The 13,385-nt window shown below is 42.8% G+C and overlaps 1 protein-coding gene across 1 annotated transcript in view; it reads left to right on the top strand.

Annotated features, from left to right (window-relative positions):
* Positions 1 to 6,826: 6,826 nt before the first annotated feature.
* The window catches only part of SLC7A10 (solute carrier family 7 member 10), a gene marked incomplete at both ends in the record, with an annotated part of 46,100 nt that continues 39,541 nt past the window's right edge, over positions 6,827 to 13,385 (top strand). The window contains 2 exon segments of the mRNA XM_082320842.1: positions 6,827 to 6,868; positions 6,870 to 6,966. Coding sequence (XP_082176968.1) covers positions 6,827 to 6,868; positions 6,870 to 6,966 — 139 coding nt within the window.

Raw genomic sequence — 13,385 nt, 5'->3', positions numbered from 1 at the left:
TGATCATGCTTTCAGGTCCCTTTCACCACTGCATTTCAGTGTACTCTGATAACACACCAGTTGTACCAGTGCTTAACTGAAACTAGGTTCTTTCAATAACCCTGGCTCTAGAAACCTCATTCATCCACAACCTACAAATAGCTCTTTACATAATCTACTTACACTCATCTACTTATGAGCTGTCATTAAATATCTTCGAAGGGGTGATACAATTTGAACATACAATGGCCCACTTCATGTAAGTAGAAATTCAGAAATAAAGTTTTTATACAGATATCTAAGTGTCCAACAGTTCACACCTGATGAATAATTTACCTAAAAGACAGCAAACATTCTGGTCACCAGAGTCTACAGATAAAAGCCTGCTGCTCAAAGGGAGCACTAGTGCAGTGAAGTATCTGGCCCTGGCTTTTCTGTACCTTGCCAAAATACTGCCCGTTATAGACGCTGTGGAGGGAGTTATTAACACTAGGTGAGCTTCTGCTGTGTACAAGACCCACATTCCTCCTAGAAGACCTTGAAACACAGTGACTCTGCCTGAAGAATTTCCTGAGCTTCCTGGGATTCCTTTACTCATGGGATTAAAGTTCCCATATCTTGCAGAGGACCATGAAAGAGTGGCATCAGTCAGGCCAATCACTCAGCCTTACCAACTAAGGCTCTTCCCAATGCCCAACGAATGCAATACATTACAGAATTCAGAAGACATACTTCATTGTCAGAAATAACTCAAATCAGAGAGCTTCAGGGAAGACCTGATTCTCAGCCTGCTTTTCCAATTATCTCTTCCAGATGCCCATTCAGCAAGCCTGGAACATACTCTTAAAGCTCAGCCCACTCAGAAGCCCCTGTTGTAAGCCTGATACAAATAGCCATGTATTTGCTAACTCCAGCTCTTCGTTACACTCCTGCCCCTTACTGACATGAAAGGGAGTCTTCCCAAAAACTTGAAACAAAAGGAAGAGACAATCTAATGTTTTATTATAAACACAGACTTCCCACTGCCATACTGCATGCCACAGGACAGTTTTGTTTAAAGATGGTTTCTGGATTTCTGTGTATAGCCCTGCATTCCCAGCACCCGCACTAACCCTTATGGATCAGTGAAGGAGAACTCCACTTACCCCTTGGCACAGCGTGTTTAAATTCTCCTGGAGAGCACTGCTTTGCTAGGGCAAGGCAGTGGAGGGTGTGAAGGATCTTCATACTTCTTGCTAGAGAATGGCTCACACATTCTGGTTACTCAGCTCTCATGTTACCATTTGGCAAGGTACAAACATAAAAGGACATTATTTATAAATAATATTTGTTGTGAATGAAATTTGTAATAATCAAGGAGGATTATAGAAACACAGGCAACAAATTATCGTGATCATATTTAATCATAGGAATTACTTTTACCTGGTTCAGATGCTTAGCTAGTTTGCATGAGCTAATTAGCCTCTTTGACCTATTCCAGAACTGTTCCACACTTGCAGGAACATTTTCCTGTTGCCATGATTGCAGAAAAGAGTAGCTACCCAAAAAAGCCACTCTGGACAATTTCCTCCTCTATTGGACTAGAGGAAAAGACTCTGCCTTCCCTTTTCAAATGTACATCCCCCATTTTCTTGTTTAGGTACTGGGGAGTCACGCAGGAGTCACATACTAATGTGGCTTCCTCTACTACAGCTTTCTGAAAACACAGAGGTACAATATCATGTTACTAGAAATACAAAGAACACAAATTTTTTCCACCTTTGTCATATAGACACTGAACATGATAGAGCAAGGTGATGGAGAATGGGATGCGTTCAACAAGTAATTGATCCACCTGCACCTGGCTACATTTAGGGTTGCCTGCCGGGACTCATTCACATTAATGTGGAAAGGCTTCATATGGTTCCATGCCACTGATGTCACCTCCCACTAAATGAACCTTCTTCCTGCTTGTATGCTTGCTCTTAATCCTAATGCCGTACAAGTTTCTGCACTCCTACAGAAAGGTGACGAAGCACAGAGTAACAGCAATCCTATTGCAGTGGGACCTCACAGTCCCAAGTCAGCCACCAGCTGTGGGGCTGGCCTAATCCCTCTAACATGGGCTTGACAGAGGGCACATCCACAAGGGCAGTTCAGACCAGAGTCTCCCATATTTTGTATGGATGTAACAGGCTTTCCACAGGCACTATTCAACGTGGCAAACCTTACTCAAGTTTATTAGCAATTAAGAATCTCTTTACAGTCCCATTACTCCCCAAATTTCCTTTTGCTAAACCAGTCAGCCCACTGCTTTATTTAAAGCTACGCTACAAGATAGTTTATCCTTCCCAGTAACTATTTCCCAGCTGTTGTTTATGGTCATCCCATTAAATTCGAAGTTAAATTATGTTTTAACATGTATGGTATGTTTTGGTTTTGTAGGGTTGGTTATCTTTTAAGACAACAGAAATTTCTTTAGATGGACACAAAAATAGAGTAAGACTGGAAAGAACATCTACTATCACGGAGAGTCTTTATATTTCTTTAACCTTGCTCTCTTCCCATACACTTCACATACATTAAAGATCACATTCATTTGAAAACTCAGTCGCAGCATCCCTTCGTAAATGGCATATTAAATTCCCTTTATTATTTCTTCCCAAAATACAAAAAACAAACTGCATTGTTTGCTTCTCTTTTTTTTAGAGCATGAATAACAATGAATGAAATAAGTGGTTCCAAAACTTTAATAATTTCTGTACATTTCAGAACATGGAGAAAATGAGGACAAAAATAGCAACAAAGAGAACACATGCAAGCTTCATTGCATCCTCTCTGTGCAGTTGCTATGCAGCAATTGCCTTCCTACAAAGAACTTTGGCTTTTTTGCTTACTAACATTTCATCATTCAAGTAGATACAGTATGTTCAGATCCAAAACAATTTAAAAGAAGTCTTTGCTCTGAGAGCTGTCTCAGATAACTACTAATTAGAATGTACATGCCCTCTGACTTGCTCATTTTGGAACTATATTAACAATACGACAGAATATACAACCTAAATAAGCAGCCAACACTGCCACAAAAAGAGAAAAGTCCTCTCTTCACCCTCATGCAAAAAACAGTGAAACAGTCAGGCACTCAGTCTAAAGAGAAAAAAAAAAAAAAAAAAAGCAGCATTTTTTGGCAGTTAATGTGGGCAACCTTTGTCACTGCTGGGCTTTCCAACAGGTTTCTGGCCCACTGCTGTTTTACACTCCTGTGTTTTGCTGTGGATGTAGGCATATCGAAAGCTCATGTTGTAAACAGCCACCTGCTTACTCCTTCAGCAATAGTAAAACACTTAAAACTTTGAAAAGGGAAGTCATTTATTATGCACACACTGGGAAAAGAATCAGTAAATCAATGTTCTTTATATTGATTTAGGTAAAGAATTTATCCTCTTTCCAAGGACAAATGAGAAAAATTAAGTACTCTACAGGGGTCCAGGACTACAATCATAAATTAAGTTACCAGCGTAGATTTTCTGGCTGTATCCCCTTGCCCATAACCATTATCCCATACACCATGTACTCAGTCTCATGTGGCAGGGAGAGACTGCGCTGCTGCTGCACAGCCACCATCCTCCTCCATCACCAACGCAGCTGCACACAACCCCATTTGCCCACCCTGTTTATTACCCACACTAGCTGCTAACTAGGCTAAACTGCTTACAAGCTTATTGCCTGCACTAGGAAGTACATTCTGGCAGAGATACCACAAAGAAGCACCTACCAGAATAATGCTATGCATCTTGAGAAAAAGACAATCATATACCTTTATCTTCATCTCCCAGGGCAAAGGAACAGGTCCCTTCAAATGGACATTTGTAAGATCCCTACTTGGGTGGGCAGCCAAGGGGTTGTGTCTCCCCTGTCAGAGGACTCTGTCATGGCCCATGCAGTACACACTGCCCAGCCGCAAAGGCTGCCTATTCCTTCTGGGAACAGCCCCACACAAAGGCAAGGGCACAGATGCCACCCTCAAGGATGAAACTCACGAAACAGGATCTGGTGCTGAAACCGTAAGGTGTAACAGACAATATCCTGGCCTTGCTGAGCCACAATCAGATGTGTCAGTTCATTAATGTTTCTGCTGCAAAAGCTGAGATTTCACCCCATGGTTCTCCTGCGCCAGCTCTGTTCTTTTAGCCTTGTTCAAAACGCACCCTATGTCAAAATTCACCTATGTGAACTGGATAGGAAGACAGAATGCTCTTAGGATTCCTCTGCTTTTCTCAGCTTTAATGGTTCATTGGATACCTCTCCTAAGAATAGTTTTCTGGTGGTTTTCTGTTAGGTTTTTCCTTTCTTATTACCAGTAAAATACTTGAAAACATATAAGTAAAGTCACATAGTTGTGCCTCGTAGCTTTCGGCAAGGAGAAACAATTACAGTACAAAGCATTCATATCAGCAGGCAGTGAGCACACTTGTATGAATACTTAGCATTTTCCCTGGCAAAGCCCCCTAAACTGTCCAGAATGGTTTTTTTAAAAAAAAAAAAAAAAAATCCTGCAGCTACTGCATGGTTGAGTTGAAGATGATTATTAGAGTTAATAGAATTCTAGTATTAGTTTTCATTGCCCCACAGCCAGCATGCACTGTTTCTCACCAATCAGTGTAAGAGATTTTTATCTTCCACACAATACCATAAAGATTGTACACATATTTCAGAGCAATATTTCTACCACAGCAAAAGAAACCAAGTGCAATGTTATCCTTCTAAGTGGTCATTCATTTAACAGAATCTGTGGTTGTTCTGTAAAGGTTAATTGATCCTAAACTTCATGAGACTCTCTGTTACTCACTGTATTGCTGAGTTCTAAGTTAGCAACACCATTTGTTCCCATATTTCTTGATTTTTCTACTTTTTGGATGAAGTTCAATCTATTTTTTTAGCTTTTACAAAAGAAATAGACTGTCATAGACAACTTTCACAGAGTTAATCATGATGTCCATATAAGACTAGCATGTAGAGACTTTCAGAGGTACTAGAAATTACTTGAGCTGCTACCAGTGAAAAACATAGCTCTGAAACAATCATTTAAACCACCTAGAAGAAATACCTAAAACATCAGGTTACTTTTGAACATCTGAAACTTCGTTTCTAGTCTTTGCATTTCCCTGTCTTTAAAAGGATAACAGTAGTACTGTTTACATAGTCCAGAAAGTAATTCTTCTTGTAAAATGCTTCCTTATAAAAAGTACATAGTAATTCAATAAAAGGACATTTTAGAAGTAGTTAGTGAGGCAGTTCATTTAGAAACAACAATTCCACAGAGCGATAGATCAATTTAGGAAACAAGTCTCAGCCCCTGAAAATCAATAAGCCTTTCTATAACAGCAGCAGTATAAAGCAGCTTTATAAAGTAAAATCACTTACGATTTTGTAAGCTTTGTAAGAATAGCCCACTGATTTCCTCAAACGACTCGTCAGTTTTCAGGTCATACTTTTCATTCTAAAGTCAAGCAAAATCAGACTGACATCACCACCGAAACTTCCCACCTTCCTTCTCCCATTGATACCATCCCACCACGTCCAATTTCCATTACTGTGTTGGTTGCCCCACCGATGCACACTAACTCCTTCCCACACCTCCCAGATACCACATAATCTTCTTATGAAAATTTTCTAACCTGTGCACCTTCAGAATAGGTCACCCATGTGGGGATCCTCTCTGAAGACAGAACTGCGCTCAGGAAGGCATTCATCTTGACTTGCAAACAAAGAATAAACCAGGGATTTCCATCAATAAACCCTTGGCTGTCACAGCCTGAGGGAAGAGCCCAGGTTCCCAAGCTATGATTTTATTTTCTGATTTCATCTGAGAGCAGAGGAGACACCATCCATTGACACTCTTATGAAGGCAGCTTGTTCACAGAGCAAAAGATTTGTGAATTACTACATGGCATTATTTCCTTACATTTACCTTGGTATTCCTACGTCCTTGCTGCAACGAAGTATCCCAACATTTATGCTCCATTCCCTGTGTGAGGAAAGGAAATATTTATTATTTCCTTAAGTTTGCCAACAGATGACTCCAGCTGCAGCTCATCGACAGCCTGCTGCCTGCCCAGCAAGGCACCTGGGGCAGCGGGGAGGGCTGGGGGGACGCCCTCAGCACCAGCAGGTGCCAGGGGGGCTGGTACACAGGCGGGCTGGGGGGGCATCTCCTTTCTGAAACAAAGCGAAGAAACTAACATGAAAAGTAAAGGCAGAAACCAAGCAGTCAGCATTTGGGCATTGCCCTGTTGATTTTAACTCAGCTTGCTTGGCCACACGCTGTCAGTCCTGATTACAAGCAATAAAATGTTTTTTCCTTTAAATCATTGCACTACCACAACTAATAAAGCACAACAGTAGGCGGACCACCGCTGAGAAGATTCGTGTGGAGACAGCGCTGTGAAAGTGAGCCCTACGCGGAGTTAGGTCGGTTGGACACGAAAGTCACGCAAAACGAGCCGTGGGCACGCAGGCTACCTGGGCGCTGGGGCAGACCCTGCCGCCCGACGAACCAGATGACCAAATTGGCCACTTGACGCTTGGCACTTACCAAACCGTGCTAACTTTGGTGTCGCTGCGGTTGTTTCCCCCCGCTCCCCGGGGGACACGTTTGCAGGTTTCTGGGAGGCGGCTGTCCCGCCCGGCACACGCACCTGGCGCCGCACGCAGCCCTCTCGGGCACTGCCGCCCTGCCGGGACCCCCCGCCCGCTCCCCGCAGGCGCCTCTCCTCAGAGAGGCGGCGACGGCCCCGGCACCTTCCCGCCGCCGCCGCGCGCCCCCCAGCTCGGACGCCCCCTCCCACCCCCGGGCCGGGGGCGGCGCATGCGCGCGGCGGCGGCAGCGGGGCAGAGCGGCGGGGGCAGCGATGGCCGGCGGGGAGCAGCGCGGCGCGCCCGGCGGCCCCGAGCGGGTGGCGCTGAAGAAGGAGATCGGGCTGGTCAGCGCCTGTGCCATCATCATCGGTAAGGGCCCGCGCCGCCGCCGCCGCCCGGTGTCCCCGCGGGGCAGCGCGTCCCGCCGCTGCGCGCCCTTGGGCAGCGCTGGCAGCCCGTCCCGCAGCCCGTCCCGCAGCCCGTCCCGCTCGGCTGAGCCCCGCGGGGCGCTGGGGCGGGGGCTCGGGGCCGACCGGCGCGGCGAGGAGCGGCGATGCGGTGAGGCGCAGCACCCGCGGGCAGGTGCACCGGGGCGACAGCTGCCCACCCGGGACCGGGACCAGGACGGTCACTGGGCGATGTTGTGTGGGACGGCGCCTCTCGGCCAGCGGTGAGCTGGGTGGAGGGAGAGAGCGGTGGACGGGACGGTGCTCCGTTATCGCCTATAATGCACGGTCCTTCTTGAGGTACCAACAAAATATGAGTAAAAGGCCCCTCTACCCCAGCCGTTCGGCCAAACACAAAATCGTGAGATTTTCTAAAGCGTTTTTCTGATGGCCTTTTGAGCTGTTAAGGCTTATGTGGCTCTTGTTTCTAAGGCTAAAACAAAAGTTGATTCTTTTATCTGAGATTGGGGTCCTTCAAAGTGAAGGTGGCAGCTTGGGCTTTCAGAAAGCCACCAGATATCACAGGACCCACGACAGCTGTGCAGGAGTTGGCAGCACGGCCATCGGCAGCGATGTGCTCTCCCGCTTCCCGCGCCTGCTGATCGCTGGCAGAGCCGCCGCCGGTCGGTGCCTTTTCCGACAAACCTTCTGGTTTGTGTTCCAGAGCTGCCAGCCAGCAGGGCTGAGCCTGCTTCTCACGCTTCTCCCGTAGCGGAGCCTAAACCAATAAATCGGGGCAGGCTGTGCTCAGCACCTTCGCTCAGTGTGCTCTGTCGCTGTGGTGTTTGGGCTAGAGAAGTGGGGGCAAGCCTGGGGAAGGAGCAGTGTCCCAGCTGAGCCTGTACAAACCCAGTGAGCCTCAAAGCCCCACGGGAAGACCCAGCCATTGCCTTCTCCACCATGAGCTGTTGGAAAGACTTGCAATGATGGCTGGGGCAAGGTCCGTGGCAGCACAGGGAGATGGCAGTGGGCACCACAGGAGCTGCCGCATCCATGGCAATACGCTGTGCAGTAGCAGAATTGGCTGGGACTTCCTCTTGTGTCTGCGCAAATGATGTCCTCAAGCTTGAGGAAAAGGACTTTACTGCATAAATCCTATAGGTTGTCATACTATCCTACTGCAATTTTGTACTATTAGCCCTGTATCCCTTTATGCCCCATTTAGGTGGATAGGGTCTTGCAAAAAAAAAAAAAAAAAAGAGAGAGAAATTTTAATGCCATTGAACAGGATCTCTTGCATCGTGGGCAAGGCTATTATATAAAAGTATTTCATTCTGTTCCCATAGCGAAATACTAAAATCTAATGGGCAGCTATAACTGCAGTTTGTGGGAAGATGTGTTCTAGGTATACAGACATACCTTTACATTGAATCCCTTGGCATATTTAAGCGGGAAAATCTAGTTTCTGGATCTCAGTGGAACACCGATGACCTTGTGTAAGAGTGGCGTACTTGTGGGTATTCAATGAGGCACAGTGCTGTCAGTAAGGCACTTCCAGGGTTAGGTATCCCCTGAGTTGCTGCTGGCTGTAGGGAAAATTTATGGCATCTATGTCATTTGTTCGTCCCGGTATTAGGTAATTGTATCTCAAGACTGCTACCCTGCTCTCTCAGAGGACTACTCAGTCAACCTTTCATCAACCTGACTCATTTGCAACATGTTGCAAGCAGAATATGTCTATATAACTCTTGTACAAAATAAATCTTGTGAAACAGCCTCTCATCTAATCAAAGACATTTGAGTAGAGAAAAATATTGACATTTATGATAAAGTCTAGTACTGTCAAGCAGTTTAAGTGTTATTGGCATTACCAAATAAAGCCTAAAAATTCTGCTGCAAATTCCATATTTTGAGAAAAGAAGCTTGAAAACCAACCCTAGGATCCTATTTTGGGGTTTGATTTGTTAGTGTGCAGGTGGGTGAAATTATATCATGTATCACAAAGTCTTCAGTAACAAAGTGATATATAGTAAGAGTATAGTATAGCTTTGTAGATGTCACTACATAAAACACGACAGCCTGTAATTAGAGGACACTAAATTATACCAAATTAACTTGCAAGCCATTATTGAGTTAAACAAGAGAAACGTTATTTAAGACTCTTGCAGCAAAAAACTAAACTACTTGATCTGAATTGGTATTAGGTAACCCGTTAGCTCACAAATTTTCTGTATGATAAAATTTAACATAAGGGGAAGACTTCTTTCCAAATAATTCAATGTGGGGAAAAAAATGGGTGCAGTCGGTGTCATAGCCTTCTGACCTGATGACAGACCAGGACTCATGTCATCATGGATTTCCCATTTCTGGGTGAGGGAGAGAAGCCCTTTCCCCTTCAAGGGTTTAGACATCAGACTCTGATGTGTCCCATGGCAAAGTCATATTTCTTGAGAACACCAAGAAAAAAGAAGATTCCTTTGAAAAAAAAACTCTTCTTGCTCTGCATGGAGCTAAAAGAAGATTATGCTCTCTATGTTTCTTTAAATGTTCCTGTAGGTTATCTTTATGCGAATAGTGTATAAAAGTGCTGCAGATACAAAAAGATGTAAGAGGATGTTTTTGCATTATCAAAAAAAAGTTTGATGCTGTGATCTGCCAGCATTACAGCAAATGCTCTGTTTTAGCTGACTGCTTTACAATTCTAATCAGCTGCAGGATGGATATAGAGAATGATAATCTTCTAGTAATTAGTAACAGGAAGAGGAAACACGAGGGAGTGTTTGGAAAATACTGTAAATATGAGCCTATAAATATGCGATTAATAAGCTCGTGGTTGCCTTCTATACACTAATTCTGCTTGTTTAAAATAAAGCATTATATGATATGTAGCTGGAAGAAAAAAAAACAGATTGTCTGCTTTGTGCTCCCTAGCATAATGAAATGAGGGGAAAGAGAAGGCTTGGAGGTATGAACACCATCACCTGGTATATTTGAGAGTTTTCCAGTAATGTCAGGGTCTCTCAATATTTCGTAGTCCATAAGGACCCCATGAAATTTCATAGTTGCATCTGAGGAAATAAAAACTACCTCTAGATGCAGGTACATCACTTCATCCAGCTTAAACATTACAGGCATCTGGGTGTTAGAGCTAAGGAGATGCTCAGTCTGCCCTGTGAACATGGGGCACGTACTGGTTCAGGGAGCAGTGACTCTGTTACGGGAGGGCAGAGGCAGCCCTCATCCTGCCATCCTGCCAGCTGCCCTGCAGCTCCCGTGGCCTGTGCTAATTCCCTGCAGAGCAGGAGTTTCTTTTCCGTCTTCTTTCCATGTTTTGAATTATAGGACAATTTTCTTACTACTTTTACAACTGAGATATTTGTCAATATAGTGAATTGCTATGCCATCTTAATACACTCACAAAACATTCTTTCAAATTTTTATCCTCTCTTTATAGAGGTTTGAAAGGCTTTGCCCTAAGAAATACCAGTTCATCTAACAGAAAATACTCAGAAAAAATAGCAGAACAAAGTACATCAAATTAGGAATAAAATATGCCTGTTTTATATCCACCCATAGGGTGGTCTCCTGATTTCTCCCAGCAGCCTAACTTTCTCACAACACATAGGACTATCCTTCATTACTTTATTTATTTATTGTTTGCATACAAACAAGCCTACTTAGAGAAGAAAGCTGTTTCCGAAGGTTGTTTCATGTTGAGGCAGAAGACACCTCTTTGGGATATCCTAATGTAAATGCAGGTACTAAATACAAAACCTTTCTATTTTAATGCTAAAAAGAGACTGATACTTAATGACTGTAAAGCTGAACACAGTGTTTAGTAGTGGTAACATATCTTTTTGGCAATTCATCTCTGCCACAGAATTTTGAAAAGTGCCCGAGACTCGCTGGAGGAGCACCCAAACCGCTCTGTGTTAAACATGGCTACGTACAGTGAAAACAAATCTCTCACAGGCTCCAGCTATTAATAATCTTCTAATGTACTCAATTACATTGCAAATTAAGCTTTCCAATACTCAGATGAAGTGATACAGCTTAAAAAGTAGTAACATATGTGCTTTATTATCTACTAAATAATAACTTACAGATACCATCTAATTGCTTGAAAACCCAATTAGTATTTATTGAGCAGATACAGAAATCTAGGCCATATTTAATTCAACAGTTTTTTTATGCACTTTCTACATAGATGGCTTTGTATCTTATTTGTAGAGCTATATGTGTAATTAAGATTATTGCACATGTATCTTTTCTATAAGCATAAGGTATGTGAGCCATGCAGAGAGATTTTTATTCAGTGCCTTCAAAGGGAGTTTTGCCTATGCAGATGAAAAACTAAGTAAGAACCTCCATGACTTGGCTCTGTGTAGTTTCAGCCACATTCCACTGTTCTTTAGAAAAGTACAAGAATTAGAAACAGCAGCCTGATTAAAGTCTGATACCAGCCTGATACTTTTGGTCTGAATAATAAAAATCACCAGTCTTGCATTAGAAATGTACATGCAACTGTATACACAAATTACATGTATATGACATTTAACAAGAGATGTTTGACTTTTTTTAAATACAGATCAAGTAATTTTATATAAAACAAACAGTTAAACAGCTCTCAAAACATTTGTTCATACAGCTTATAAAACTGCATGAAAGTAGCCATAGGGTCGCGCTCATGTTACGAAGTCTGTTGTATACACGTGAATGATTTTATGTCAGGCTATATAAAACCCATTAGAAGACCTATAAATTGATCCACAATAAAATGTCAGCTAAAACTAAATACATCTTATTTTGCTGAGCATAGGCGGTCAAGTTATCTGTGTCAGCTGACTTTGGGTTGCTTAAAAAATGCTTGCAGTGTTTATTCTACTCACACACAAGCTTGGTGTAAGATCCTCTGTAAACAGGTTCCCGATTCAAGTCCCATGACAATATCAAAACTGTTATCAGATGGCCAGTGAGCAATATGTTCGACTACTTCTGGAATTTGTCTGTTCTTCCATAGCTGATGTCAGTCAGTCACCTTATGGATGGTCTCAGCAGAATGCGTGCAGGCTGAAAAGCCCCGTTATGGTGGAGATGCTTCCTTATGTCAGGATTGTCCTAACATGTAGTGCAAATTACTGTCCACATCATGATAATCCATCAAGGGAATGACCAAACAAATTTCCTTGGTTGTCATTATACCTGCCTGGCATTGTATTTATTTACTAACAATTCCGTATGCATCTACAGGGAAGTTTTCATTTATATAAATATCACTTCCAAGGGCAGCGCTCCAAGATAACACCAAGTTCAGAGGTATAATTGCACTGGATGTGATTTTTCCTCCTTGCCATTAACAGAAAACTATTTACCAGCCTTCCTTGCCACTATGTCTCTTGCTCTTCTGATGTGCCCTAAATCCTGCAGATGGTCTTTATAGACAGAAATTTACTACAGGATTCAGCAAGCTGCTAGCTTAACACTGGGAACAAGAACATATGGAACTGGGAATAGCCTTCATACTCACATTTTTCATTTAAAAAAATAATAACTTAAGTGGAAATGGATAGGTATTAATGCCAGCTACTTGGTGAATCCTCTCCGATCATGTTTCATACACCACCATTGCTTAAGGAGACTGGTTATTGGTCATTGAGTCAACTGGCACCCATCAGATCCATCTCTTTATCAAGTACCATATCAAATCATTAGGAGATCATTCCTAGACAGCCCCAATGGACTTCACTAGAGTAGTACGCAAGTTACAGGACAGCTGCAGAAACAGAGATGTATGAGAAAGAAGAAAAACACCCACATCTCCAGGTGATTTTTTCCAATTTCTATGATCCTGCCCGGGGTCACAGAGAATGGTGGTGGTGCAGCAAGAGTCTTCTCCCTCTCTGAATCTGTGAGAGCATTTCACTTTTATAGCTAGCTGAAGTTTCAGGACACATTTTGTTTCCTGACTTGTGAGAGTAATATAGATAACTTCAGTGGTTCTCTCTCTCAAAAAAAAAGTGTTTCTAAAAAGAAAGTGTCTTCCTTATCTTTGTTACACACCTTGCTAACTAGTATTTTGAGCATTCAGTTCCACATAGCACTTGCTGACGTAGCACACAAAGTATTTACACATAGATGACTGATTTTTTTTCAGGACAATAATTCAGGATCTAGCTCTGGACTATAGAGAAATGTAATTCAATATCTTGTTCTCTTATAAATGCAAATTATGGTTAAATAAAGGCAGGAGTAAATTTTTGTTCAAGATAAATGTCATGTCTTCCTTAGTAGCGAGAAACCACAGAGACACCTTTGAGTCACCTTTGTGAAGATTTTTTTCCATACAGTCCAGAAGCTTAGGCTGAGATTCATAACTACTGAAAATTACATGTCTAGGTTCCA

This window comes from Platalea leucorodia (genome assembly GCF_965183815.1).
Source record: "Platalea leucorodia genome assembly, chromosome: 8".
In the NCBI taxonomy this organism is placed as follows: domain Eukaryota; kingdom Metazoa; phylum Chordata; class Aves; order Pelecaniformes; family Threskiornithidae; genus Platalea; species Platalea leucorodia.
The sequence above is the reverse complement of the archived record's forward strand: the minus strand, read 5'-3'. Positions and strand labels throughout refer to the sequence as shown.